Source organism: Stegostoma tigrinum, chromosome 30, assembly GCF_030684315.1.
Source record: "Stegostoma tigrinum isolate sSteTig4 chromosome 30, sSteTig4.hap1, whole genome shotgun sequence".
Lineage (NCBI taxonomy): Eukaryota > Metazoa > Chordata > Chondrichthyes > Orectolobiformes > Stegostomatidae > Stegostoma > Stegostoma tigrinum.
Genome location: NC_081383.1, coordinates 45,815,322 through 45,828,295, shown reverse-complemented (window position 1 = coordinate 45,828,295; position 12,974 = coordinate 45,815,322). Strand labels below are relative to the sequence as shown.

The 12,974-nt window shown below is 43.9% G+C and overlaps 1 protein-coding gene across 3 annotated transcripts in view; it reads left to right on the top strand.

Moving 5' to 3' along the window:
• The first annotated feature begins 1,641 nt into the window (after positions 1 to 1,641).
• ndc80 (NDC80 kinetochore complex component) overlaps positions 1,642 to 12,974 on the top strand; it is a 78,974-nt gene continuing 67,641 nt past the window's right edge. Inside the window, exons 1-2 of one of the 3 annotated variants that reach the window (XM_048559609.2) lie at positions 1,959 to 2,074; positions 6,246 to 6,321. In XM_048559609.2, coding sequence (XP_048415566.1) covers positions 6,251 to 6,321 — 71 coding nt within the window. In that variant the 5' untranslated portion in view covers positions 1,959 to 2,074; positions 6,246 to 6,250. Of the gene's footprint in view, positions 2,075 to 6,245; positions 6,346 to 12,974 lie in introns of all 3 variants that reach the window. The other 2 variants (XM_048559608.2, XM_048559607.2) reach the window with 2 other exon arrangements.

Sequence of the window (12,974 nt, the reverse complement as noted above, 5' to 3'; positions counted from 1 at the left end):
GACCTTATAGAGATATATAAAACCATGAGAGACATAGATAAGGCAGATAGCAGACAGCTTATCCCCATGGTGGGGAGTCTAAAACTGGAGGGCACAGGTTTAATGTGAGAGGGGAGAGATACAAAAGGGTTCAAAGGGACTTTTTTTCACACAGACGGTGGTGACTGTGAAACAGGCTGCCAGAGGTAGCAGTGTAAGCAAGTACAATTTCATCATTTAAGAAATATTTTGAGAGGTACTTGGATGAGATAGATATATAGAAAGATATGGAGGTCTAAAAAGGTCTAGTTTAAATTTTGAAAACTGGGTGGCATGGGCAAGTTGGACCGAAGGGCCTGTTTTCATGCTGTAGATCTCTACGACTCGATGGGTTGGATGGCCTAATTCTGCTCTGATAATGTGGAGACAATGGCCTAGTGGTATTATTGCTGTACAATTAATCCAGAAACCGAGGCAAAGTACTGGGAACCCAAGTGCGAATCCCACCATGGCAGCTGGTAAAATTTGAACTTTATAAAAAAATCTGGAATTATGAGTCTAATGATGACCATGAATTTATTGCCAATTATCGGAAAAACCCATCTCATTCACTAATGTCATTTAGGGAAAGAAACTGCCAACTTTACCTGGTTTGACCTATACTTGATTCCAGACCCATATCAATGTAGATTACTTTTCACAACAATTAGGGTTGAGCAATAAATGCTGGTCTAGCCAGTCTCACCCTCATCTGATAAATGAATAAAAAATCTCATGGTAAAATGAGAAGTGACCTCATTCAAGTAAACAATTGTTACAGGGGAGATGCAGGAAGAACGTTTCCAATGGCTGAGGATTCTACTCTCTTCACAGCATGGAGTCAGTTGCTGAGTATGTTCAAGACTGAAATCAAGAGTTCTACATATGAAAAACATCAAGGATTCAGGGATAGTGAAGGAAAATGGTGCTGAAGTAGAAGATCAACTATGATTTAACTGAATTACACAGTGGGCTCAAAGGACAGTATAGCCTAATCCAGCTCTTATTTCTTATTTTCTTAGTCCAAATAGATACTGATTTGGCAAGGAATCAGTATAACACCTTCAAACAATTCAAGGCCATCAGTATTGTGAAGGACTAATAAGAGGTAAGACTTCAGCTTGTTCTACAGTTTTAATTTCGTCATGTAGCCCTTTATATAGTGGTTAGGAGTTAGCTCAACACACATTCCTATTAATTAGGATTGTGTCCAAACACATTGAATTAGCTAAGTATTTCAACCGGACGAGCGATTTAAGATGTTCTTTTTACTTATCTTCCTTTTTCAACACATTTGGTACTAACAGCTTTCAGAACGTGTGACTAGTTCTAATTACCGACGCTGGGATTTTTCCAACGCTGACCATGGCGAGAGGAATGGGGTATTCAGAGTGTCAGAGTCCCATGGCGCTCGTGATGGAAAGCGAGCTCCTCCCCACCCAGCACCAGTGAGCCACTCTGTCAGTGAGTGCCTGCTGATTTGTCAGTGACCCTCCCCCAGTATCTGTTAGCCCAGTGATAACAAGGGGCAGAGCTGGATGACCACAGCAGGAACCTCAGCTTGCCTGTTGTGGTCATCCAGCTCTACACCTTGTTATCTCAAATTCTGCAGCATCTGCAGTTCCTTCTACCTGTTAGCCCAGTGTCTTTGAGCCCTCTTCCCAGTAACATTGAACAACCCGTGTCAGTGAGCCCGCCTCCCTCCTATCTCTTTAATAATGAGCCCACCCTCTTTCCAAGATAGTGATTCTCCTCTGATATTGATTCCGCCTTTACTCACTCCCCTTGCAGACAATGATGGCCGCGAACTGAGATTCTCTCCCCCACCCCAGCCGGTCATTCTCGTGATGCCGCCTCCTCCACAGCTTCACCCCGTTCCCGACCACAGCGATCCCCTGCCAACTGGAGTATCACGGCGTTGTCCTGATGGGGACGTGAATTGGGAGGAACTGTTGCGGCGGACGGTCGATGATGCAGTTCCGTTTCCGGTGACCGTTATTTTGATGCTGTTTTGGGCGCGAATTGCAAACTCTAGAAGACGGGTGGAGCCCGAGCGGTGAGTGTTAATTAGTGACTGAGGAAGCTGTGCTGGATTTGGGAGAGGATTTTATAGATCGGAGGTGGGGTGAGGGGTGGGTGGTACGAGAGGGCGGCTGAGGGTTGGGGATCGGGGATCAGAGATCAGAGATCAGACAAGAGTCCGGGAGGTGAAAGGGGGAGTGGTGGACAGGGAGGGATGTGGTGTTTACCCAGTGTCTGGGTAGTGAAGGGTTTCGAAAGGCAGTTGGGACAAAGAGGGTGTGGGGTCCCATATGGGAAGCGAGGGGAATGACAGTTTGGGGGGGGGAGGGGAATGAGTGAGTGTCCTGAAGGGGTGTAGAGGTCCGGAGGGTAAGGTTCAGTGAGTGTTATTTGAGGGCAAAGGGCAAGACTGTGTTCACCCTGCAGTTTGGTTCGAGGGCCTGGGGAATGAACTAAGTAAAACGGGAGGGGAAGGAATAGACAAAAAGAGTAAAGGGTGGCTGGTCCAGTGGTGAGGCTAAGGGGAAAGGGGTTAGTTGTGAAAACGTCGGAAAGATGGGAACTTCGAAGGTGGTTGTGGTAGGAATGTCTAGGTATGTGCCCTTCGGTGGTACTGGAATTTATTAAGAAATAACAAGTAGATGAGCATAACTAATTGTGGCCCAACAAGTCCACTCCGACCCTTAGAGCATCCCCACCCAGACCCTACTTCAGCAGTACAAATCTCCAGTCAGACAACATTTGGAATTTTGTGAGCAGTTTTGGGCCCCATATGTTAGGAAAGATGTGCTGTCATTGTACGCTGTCCAGAGGAGGCTTACCAGAATGATGTCAGGGATGAAGGGCTTGTTTAGTTTGTTTTTTTGTTTAGAAGGATGATGATCTGACTGAAACTTAGAGGATACTGAGACACCTGGATAGAGTCAACCCAGAGAAGAATCTTCCACTGGTAGGAGAGAGTAGGAACTGAGGACACAACCTCAGAGTGAAGGGGTAATGCTTTAGAACTAGATGAGGAAATTCTTCAGCCAAGGTAGTGAATCTGCGAAATTCATGGCCTCCACAGCTCTCTGAGGCAAAGCCGTTGAGTGTATTTAAAACAAAGATAGTTGGGTTCTTGTTTAGTAAGGGGATCAAGGTCTGAGTGGAGAAGGTTGGAGAATGAGGTTGAGAAACATATCATCCACAATTGAATATTGGAGCAAAGACCTAATTCTGCTCCTATATTTTATGGTCTTATCTTGACCAATGTATTAGGAAATTCCTTTCCAGTATCTGTCTGATGAAAGCTGTGATCAGCTTGTGTCCAAGAAAACCTGTTTTCTGACAAGGTTTTTTTCCCCCTCTTGTTTGTTTTTTTAACAAGCCCTCACTCTCATCACACATTTATCTTCCAACATTTATTTCCACACACAGGCAGCTTTGTCCAGAATGAGAAGTTTTTGCGTGTATTTAAATTATTTAGATTTGTAAAAGTTACTGCATAGAACGTAACATTTCAGCATGTGTAAATTGAATCAAACTAGTCACGATTTGAATCTCATCTTCCAGCATCAGCTGCCTGACCTTGCAGGTTACAGCATTTCAAGTGCAGGCCTGGGTACCTATTCAAAAATTTGAGGGCTTTTGCCTCCACCACTAAATAGAGTTCCAAATTCCAGGCACCATTAAATCAGCAACAAATTCCAGATGTCCAACCTGTTCTGAGTGAAAAATTTTCCATCTAATTTGCTATCTCCCCATAAATCTGTGTAATTGATTTCCTTTAGAGGAGAGATCATTCTTCCTTCTCTACTTATCTGGGAGCCTCATAATTTTATACATCTCAAACAAGTGATCCCTTAGCCTCCCCGTTCTAAGAAAAACAACCTTGGCCAATCCAATTTGTTCTCGTAGCTGCAGTTTTTCAAGCATTATTGTAAATCTCCTCTGCACCACCTCCAGAGCAATTTTGTCCTCTCTGTAATGTGACTACACTGTGTATACAGTTCATAGTTGACCAGATGGGTGATTTGTGATTTCAATAGTGGAGATTCAGTTCTTGTACCTGGCTGAGGTTACCACAATGGTTTCACCTTCTCCGCTGTGCCTGATCTGTGGTGACCCTCAGGTGAAACCACCACCAGTTGTCTGTCTCTGATGAGAGCAGCCCTGTGGTCCTCTAGGAGTATGACTTGATACATTTTGAACTGTGGCCAAATTGGTATTGTATACAGTACCAGCATTACATTTCTACTTTTCTATTGTCCAGTAAAAGGAAAGTATTCCATGTGGTTTCTTTATCTGTACCTTCCAGGACCTGGGGGCATGCGCTTCCACTTCCTCTCCAAAGGGTTTTTCAACTTGTGGTTTGAACTCGAATGGGGACATGATCTAAAATTTTGGGGCAGTTGCAAGGTCTCTTTAAATCCTCGTTTATTTTCTTTTGGTCTTGTGGCCAATGACTCTTTGGCTATTGCTGTATGGCCTCATGATCAGATGTTGACGCTGAAGAAAGTTATGAAGGTATACAGCACAGCACAGACGCAGGCCCTCGGCCCACCAAGCCCACGCCAATTCTAATCCTTATTAGACCCATTACTTATTGTCCATACAAGGCATCTATCCCTCTGTTTGCCTCTACATTCATGTGTCTATCAAGATATGCCTTAAATGTGGCTAACTTTCTGCTTCCACCACCACTATTGGCGGTGTGTTCCAAGCACACGTCACCCTTAATGGAAAAAAAGTTTCCCTGCGTTTTTCTTCTAAAATTTCCCCCCTCTCACCTTGAACCTGTGTCCCTTGTAGTTGACCTTTCTGCCCTGAGAAAAAGGACCATCCAACCTATACCTCTGTCTTTCCAGTGAAAACAATTTGAGTTTATCCAACCTCTCCTCATAACTAAAACCTTCCAAACCAGACAGCATCCTGATAAACCTTCTCTCCAACCTCCTTCTGGTCGTGTGGCAACCAGAACTGCATGCAATATTCCAAATGCAGGCTGAAGTTTTGTACAGCTGTAACCTACTTGCTAACTTTTATATTCAGTGACCTGGCCAATTAAGGCAAGGATGCTGTGTACTTTCTTGATCACCTTATCCAACAATGTTGCCACTTTCAGGGATTTGTGAACCTGTGTGCCTAGATCCCTCAATGTCAGTATCATTTAGAAATCCTTAAAGTTTCAAGAATGTTGACCTAATCCATCTTTCCCGACTCAACATTTGAAACCTACACCCTCCCCTGTAGAAGTACAGTTCCATGAAAGGTTGGAAGTGGAAGGGAGAAGTCTGTCAATCACTCAACACCACCCAAAAAAGCACCATAAAGCATTAAAATGGGGTTACCCCAGAAAGATGTTTGAGAAGCACTGCTGTGTAATTCAGTATGCTACCAAAAAAATGCTGATGTTAGAAAACTGAAATAAAGCTAGAAATTGCTGGAAAATCTCGACATGTCTGGCATCATCTGTCGAGAGGTAGAGTTAACATTGCATGTTCAATATGAACTACGTGGTCAGATGGACTTGAAACGTTAAGTCTGTTTCCCTCCCCAAATGCTGCTGAGTTTCTGCAGTGCATTGAAATAAAAGCAATATCTTCCCTGTTTGTTGTGTATTTCCTAGCTTTGTTTGCCCTCCCAAATATCCTGTGGAAAAATAATAAATGGAATTCAATCCACAAACTCAACCAAAACATTGATATCACTCGAGTTGACAGATATCATGTTTATTTTTGAATACACTGATCTGAATCACCTGCAAATTTCCCAATCATACCAACTACTTAAGTCTAAATCATCAATATAATGCAACAAAAGGCTTCAAATCAAGCACTGTGGAACACTGCTGGAAACTGCTTTCATTCTCGAAACATGTTTGCTTTGTTTTTTGTTGCTGAGCTGATTTTGGATCCTTGTCGCCACATTCCACTGCTTCCCATGTGTTTTTACTTTCCTGACCACTCTGCCAACTTGTCAACTGCCTTAAAACTCGTTTTGACAGCATTCGCTGTACCCTCAATTCTCCATGTCGCCTCCTCAAAAAAAAGAAATTAAGTGAAATAAAAACTAGAAATCACAAGATACTGTTGCAATAATGTTTAATTTTACTGCAAGTATTTTGTTGACACAAGATTATTAGGAAGCAATACATGAAACGTGTCAACTTGTACATCATTCATATAAGAATGCATTAACTGTACAAAAATCCATTTATTTTTCAGTTGAAATGAGCAGAATGAGTCATAATCCCAACAGTCATAGAACATTGCAGCCTCACCGAATCAGTGAGGCTACCAGGTATGGACTGGTTACACCTCAAAGGTATGTCCAACAAATTGTCTTTCTGTAGGGCTTTTTGTATAAGCTATTTTGGAGTGTTTTGCACTTTTACAAATGGAAATTGTCAAGCTGAAGAGAACGTCAATAGGAGCATGAGTAGATCATTCAGCACGTCATGCCTGATGTATCATTCATTTTTGTTATCCTTTCAGTGGATGGGGCATTGCTGGCCAGGCCAATATTTGTTGCCCATATCAATTGTCCTTCAGCAGGTGGTCATAGCTGACATCTTGAACCATCATGCAGTGTATATATATCCACAGTGCTGTTAGAACGAGGGTCCAGGTTTTTGATCTAACAATAGAGAAGGAATAGTGACATAGTTCCAAGTCAGGGTGATATGTGGCTTGAAGAAAACTTGTAACTGTTCCTCAGGTCGGCTACCCTTGTCCCATTTGGTAGAGGTTGCATGTTTGGGAGATGCTGCTAAAAAGAGCCTCAGTGACTTTCTTCAGTACATGTTATTAGATCATACTCTGCAAACACCTTGCATCTGTGGAGGTGGTGAATGTTTAGATTGGTGGATCAGAATTTCAAACAAATAAGTTTGTCATGTCTTACGAATTTGTTTGAATTTTGAGGACGTGACAGAAGTGATGGATGAGGGTAGAGCAGTGGATGTTGTCTACATGGACTTTAGACAAGGTCCCTCATGGTAAGCTCAGCCAGAAGATGCCATGGGACCCACAGTGACTTGGCTGCGTGGATTCAGAATTGGTTTACCCATAGAAGGCAGAGGGTAATGGTGGAAGGGTGATTTTCATGCTTGAGATCTATGACTAGTGGTGTTCCGCAGCGATCCGTACTGGGACCTCTGCCATTTGTGAGAACAGTAAATAACTTGGATGAAGATGTAGATTGGTGGATTAGTAAGTTTGCAGACGATATGAAGATTGGTGGAGTTGTAGATAGTGTAGAAGGTTTTTCAAGGATACACCGGGATATAGATCAGTTGCAGATATAGGCAGAGAAATGGCAGATAGAGTTTAATGCATGTAAGTGTGAGGTGCTGCAGTTTGGGAGATCAAATATTAGAGAAAGTACACACGTAATGTCAGGACCCTGAACAGCATTGACATTTTGGGGGATCTTGAGGTTCAAGTCCATAGCTCCCTGAAAGTGTCTATGCAAGTAGATGGGGAAGTGAAGGCGGCTTATAGCATGTTTGCCTTTATTGGTCAGGGAACTGAGTACAAGAGTCAGGATAATAAAATGTGAGGCTGGATGAACACACCAGGCCCAGCAGCATCTCGGGAGCACAAAAGCTGACGTTTCGGGCCTAGACCCTTCATATCGAGATGCTGCTGGGCCTGCTGTGTTCATCCAGCCTCTCTTTTTATTATATTGGATTCTCCAGCATCTGCAGTTTCCATTATCACTGATACAAGAGTCAGGATGTCATGTTGCAGCTATGTAAAACCTTGGTTAGGCCACACTTGGAGTGTTCAGTTCTGGTTGCCAAATTATAGGAAGGACGTGGAGGATTTGGAGAGGGTGCAGAAGAGGTTTACCAGGATGCTGCCTGGATTAGAGGGTACGAGCTAGAAACTAGAGGCTAGACAAATGTGGGTTGTTTTTGAGTGGCAGAGGATGAGGGGAGACTTGATAGAAGTCTCAAAATTGAGATGCATAGATAGGGTTAATGGTCAGAATTTTTTTTCCCCAGAGTTGAAATGTCCAATGCTAGGAGGCATGCATTTAAGGTGGGGTGGTAGTTGTGGTGGCGTATTCCCCTTAAAAAAAAAACAAAGAAAATTACAGATCAGGAACAAGCCCTTCGGCCCTCCAAGCCTGCACCAATCCAGATCCTCTATCTAAACCTGTCGCCTATTTTCCAAGGATCTGTATCCCTCTGCTCCATGCCCATTCATGTATCTGTCTGGATACATCTTAAATGGCGCTATTGTGCCCGCCTCTACCATCTCCACTGGCAATGCATTCCAGGTACCCCCCCCACCCTCTGCGTAAAGAACCTTCCATGCATATCTCCTCTAAACTTTTTCCTCTTCACCTTGAAATCGTGACCCCTAGTAATTGAATTCCCCCACTCTGCGAAAAAGCTCCTTGCTATCCACCCTGTCTACACATCTCATGATTTTGTAGGTCTCAATCAGGTCCCCCCCTCAACCTCCGTCTTTCTAATGTAAATAATCCTAATCTACTCAACCTCTCTTCATAGCTAGCGCCCTCCATACCAGGCAACATCCTGGTGAACCTCCTCTGCACCCTCTCGAAAGCATCCACATCCTTTAGGTAATGTGGCGACCAGAACTGTACACAATATTCCAAATGTGGTCGAACCAAAGTCCCGTACAACTGTAACATGACCTGCCAACTCTTATACTCAATACCCCGTCCGATAAACGAAAGCATGCCGTATGCCTTCTTGACCACTCTATCCACCTGTGTTTCCACCTTCAGGGTACTATGTACCTGAACACCCAGATTTTCTAGCGAGTTTTGAGAAGATTTGTAGCTCAGGTTGAGGTTCTGGATGTGAGTTTGCTCGCTGAGCTGGAAGGTTAGTTTCTTCACCATTCTAGGTAATATCATCAGTGTACCTCCAATGAAGCTTCATTGGAGAGTCACTGATGATGTTACCTAGAATGGTGACGAAACGTCTGAAAACTAACCTTCCAGCTCAGCGAGCAAACTCTCACATCCAGAACCCAGATTTTCTCTGTGCATCAATTTTCCCCAGGGCTTTCCCGTTTGCAGATGGAATACTGTCTGCTACTCCAATCTTCGTGTCATCTGAAATTTGCTAATCAGACTATCTGTACCTTCCTCCAGATCATTTATGTATATCACAAACAACAGTAGTCCCAACACGGATCCCTGTGGAACACCGCTGGTCACAGTTCTCCACTATGAGAAACTCCCATCCACTACAACTCTCTGTCTCCTGTTGCCCAGCCCGTTCTCAATCCATCTAGCTAGTACACCGTGGACCCCATGCGACTTCACTTTCTCCATCAGCCTACCATGGGAAACCTTATCAAACCCCTCACTTTAGTCCATATATATGACCTCTACAGCCCTTGCCTCATCTATCAACTTTGTCACTTACTCAAAGAATTTTATCAAGTTGGTCAGATATGACCTTCCCTACACACAGCCATGCTGCCCATCACTAATAAGCCCAAATGTAAATAGATCCTATCCCTCAGTATCTTCTCCAGCAGCTTCCCCACCACTGATGTCAGGTTCACCGGTCTATAATTATCTGGATTATCCTTACTACCCTTCTTAAACAAGGGGACAACATTAGCAATTCTCCAGTCCTCCGGGACCTCACCTGTGCTCAAGGATGCTACAAAGATATGTTAAGGCCCCAGCTATTTCCCCTCTCACTTCCCTCAGTAACCTGTGATAGATCCCATCCGGACTTGGGATTTGCCCACCCTAATGCCTTTTTAGAATACCCAACCCTTCCTTTCCCCACCCCCCACCCCCACCCCTCCTTATGCCACTTGACCTAGAGTAATCAAACATCTATCCTTAACCTCAACATCCGTCATGTCCCTCTCCTTGGTTAATAGCGATGCAACATACTCATTGAGAATGTCACTCATTTTCTCTGACTCTTTGCATAAATTCCCTCCTTTGGCCTTGAATGGGCCAACTCTTTCTCTCGTGACCTTCTTGCTCCTTATGTACGAATAAAAGGCTTTGGGATTTTCCTTAACCCTGTTTGCTAAAGATATTTCATGACCCCTTTTAGCCCTCTTAACCCCTTGTTTCAAATTGGTTCTACTTCCCCGATATTCTTCCAAAGCTTCATCTGTTTTCAGTCGCCTAGTCCTTATGTATGCTTCCTTTTTCCTCTTTCCACTGTCACAATTTTACCTGTCATCCATGGTTCCCTAATCTTGCTTTTTCTATCTCTCATTTTCACAGGGACATGTCTGTCTTGCACTCTAATCAACAACTCTTTAAAAGCCTCCCACATATCAAATGTGGATTTACCCTCAAACAGCTGCACCCAATCCACATTCCCCAGCTCCTGCCAAATTTTACTATAGTTGGCCTTCTCTCTCATTCCCCGCCCACCCCCCCAATTCAGCATACTTCCTTTAGGATTACTCTCGTCTTTGTCCATCAGTATTCTAAAACTTACGGAATTGTGATCACTATTCCCAAAGTAATCCTCTACTGAAACTGCAACCACCTGGCCGGGCTCATCTTCCAACACCAGGCCCAGTATGGCCCCTTCCCGAGTTGGACTATTAACATACTGCTGTAGAAAGCCCTCCTGGATGCTCCTTACAAATTCTGCTCTATCTAAACCCCTAGCACTAAGTGAATCTGAGTCAATGTTAGGAAAATTAAAATCTCCCACCACCACCACTCTGTTGCTCCTACATCTTTCCATCATCTGTCCACATATTTGTACTTCTATTTCATGCTTGCTGTTGGGAGGCCTGTAGCACAGCCCCAACATTGTTACCACACCCTTCCTATTTCAGAGCTCTGCCCATATTGCCTCACTGCTCGAGTCCTCCATTGTACCCTCCTTCAGCACAGCTGTGATATCCTCTTTGACCTGTAATGCAACTCCACCCCTTTTATCTTCCTCTCTATCCCACCTGAAGCATCTATATCCTGGGCTATTTAGTTGCCAGTTTTGCCCTTCCTTCAACCAAGTCTCAGTAATAGCAATAGCATCGTACTCCCAGGTACTAATCCAAGCCCTAAGTTCATCTGCCTTACCTACTACACTTCTCGCATTAAAACAAATGCTCCTCAGACCATCTGTTCCTTTGCGTTCATCATCTGTTCTCTGCCTACTCTTCCCCTTAGCCACACTGACTTCGTTATTTGGTTCCTTACAGGCTTTATTTACCACCTCCTTACTGTCCACTAACCACCTCATTTGGTTTCCATCCCCCTGCAAAATTAGTTTTTAAACCCTCCCCAACAGCGTTAGCAAAAGCAACCCCTAGGACATTGGCTCCAGTCCTGCCCAGGTGTAGACTCTTAAAACAAACTTGTAGATCACATGTACAGACTTGATGGTTGACAATCACTGGAACATATCTAGGTGTGAAAGGTATGGCCTTTTACATGTGCCAAGGAAATTCCCAACTTTAAACAATTTTGCATGGCATACCACAGAAATGGCTGCTGGCTGAGGCAGTGCATTAGAACAAAGGCTGAAGTAGCTGCAAAGAGCTATGCACCAACCCAAATAGAACACACAAGGTGTATCTTTACACTACAATAAAGACTATTTGATGTCTTGTCATAGCCTTATATGATTGACAGAGCAGAATCTGACTGTTTGCAGTGCAACAGAATGGTTTGTGAGCAAATTTCATATACTATTTTGTGAAAAACAGCAATGTCAACACAGTTCAAAGTCATTGCAAAAATTCAAACTCTGTACTTCTAAAAACTGGTGATTATTTGTTAGAGGCTAGGGTGGACATAAGGTTGGAATAGGGTTACAAGCTACAAACTTGTGTATTCTGAAAGCTTGTACCCACAGATATGGGAAACCTATCAATGTAATGGCTCTGGTTGCCACGCTGTAATGATGTGCACGCTGGTTTCTGAATGCTGCGATCCGAGTTCAAGTCTGGATTAGATTAGATTCCCTGCAGTGTGGAAGCAGGTCCTTCGGCCCAACAAGTCCACACCACCACTTGAAACATTCCACCCAGACCCATCCCCCTAAAGGCTACACCCCCCTGAACACTACCGGCAATTTAGCATGGCCAATCCACCTAGCCTGCACATCTTTGGACTGTGGGAGGAAACCGGAGCACCCGAAGGAAACCCATGCAGACATGGGAAGAATGTGCAAACTCCACACAGACAGTCGCCCAAGGCTGGAATCGAACCCGGGTCTCTGGCACTGTGAGGCCGCAGTGCCAACCACTGAACCGATGCAACCTATTTCCTTGTCCGGTTACTGCTGAGCCTCGGACCCTTTCTTCTTCCAACCTTTTTTCTTTATTCATTCACGGGATAATGGCATCACTGGCTAGGCAGCGTTTATTGCCCATCCCTCATTGCCCAGAGGGTAGTTAAGAGTCACCCACAGTGCTGTGGATCTGGATTCACGTATAGGCCATTCCAAGTAGGGATGAGCAGTTTCCTCCCCCAAAGGGCATTTGTGAACCAGATCGACTTTTCCAACAATAGACAATGAATTCATAGTCATCATTAAATTGTTAATTCCGTACATTTTCTAATTCCATACATTTTCAAATTTCATCATCTGCTGTGGTGGGATTCGAATCCAGGTCCCCAGAATATTACCTTGGTCTCTGGATTAACAGTCCAGCGATAATGTCACTAGGCCATTGCCTCCCCCTTGCAAATGTACTTGAACAGAACATGTTCGCTGCCCGGAGAGTGCCTTTAAAGGATGGAAAACAAAGGCTGTTCTTCTTCACAAAGACATAGTCGAGAAAAAATTTGAATTGTTTGCCAGGAATGTACACAGAAAGTTCATGTTGAATGAAAGGACAGGACCCAGTGAATACCTGGTTGAGCTGAGTGGGAAAAGAACCAAAGTAGATGAAATAAAAACTTGAATAATGAATGGTTTGTATTTGAAAAACCACCAAGTGATGGAAGCAGATTCAGTTGTGGATTTCAAA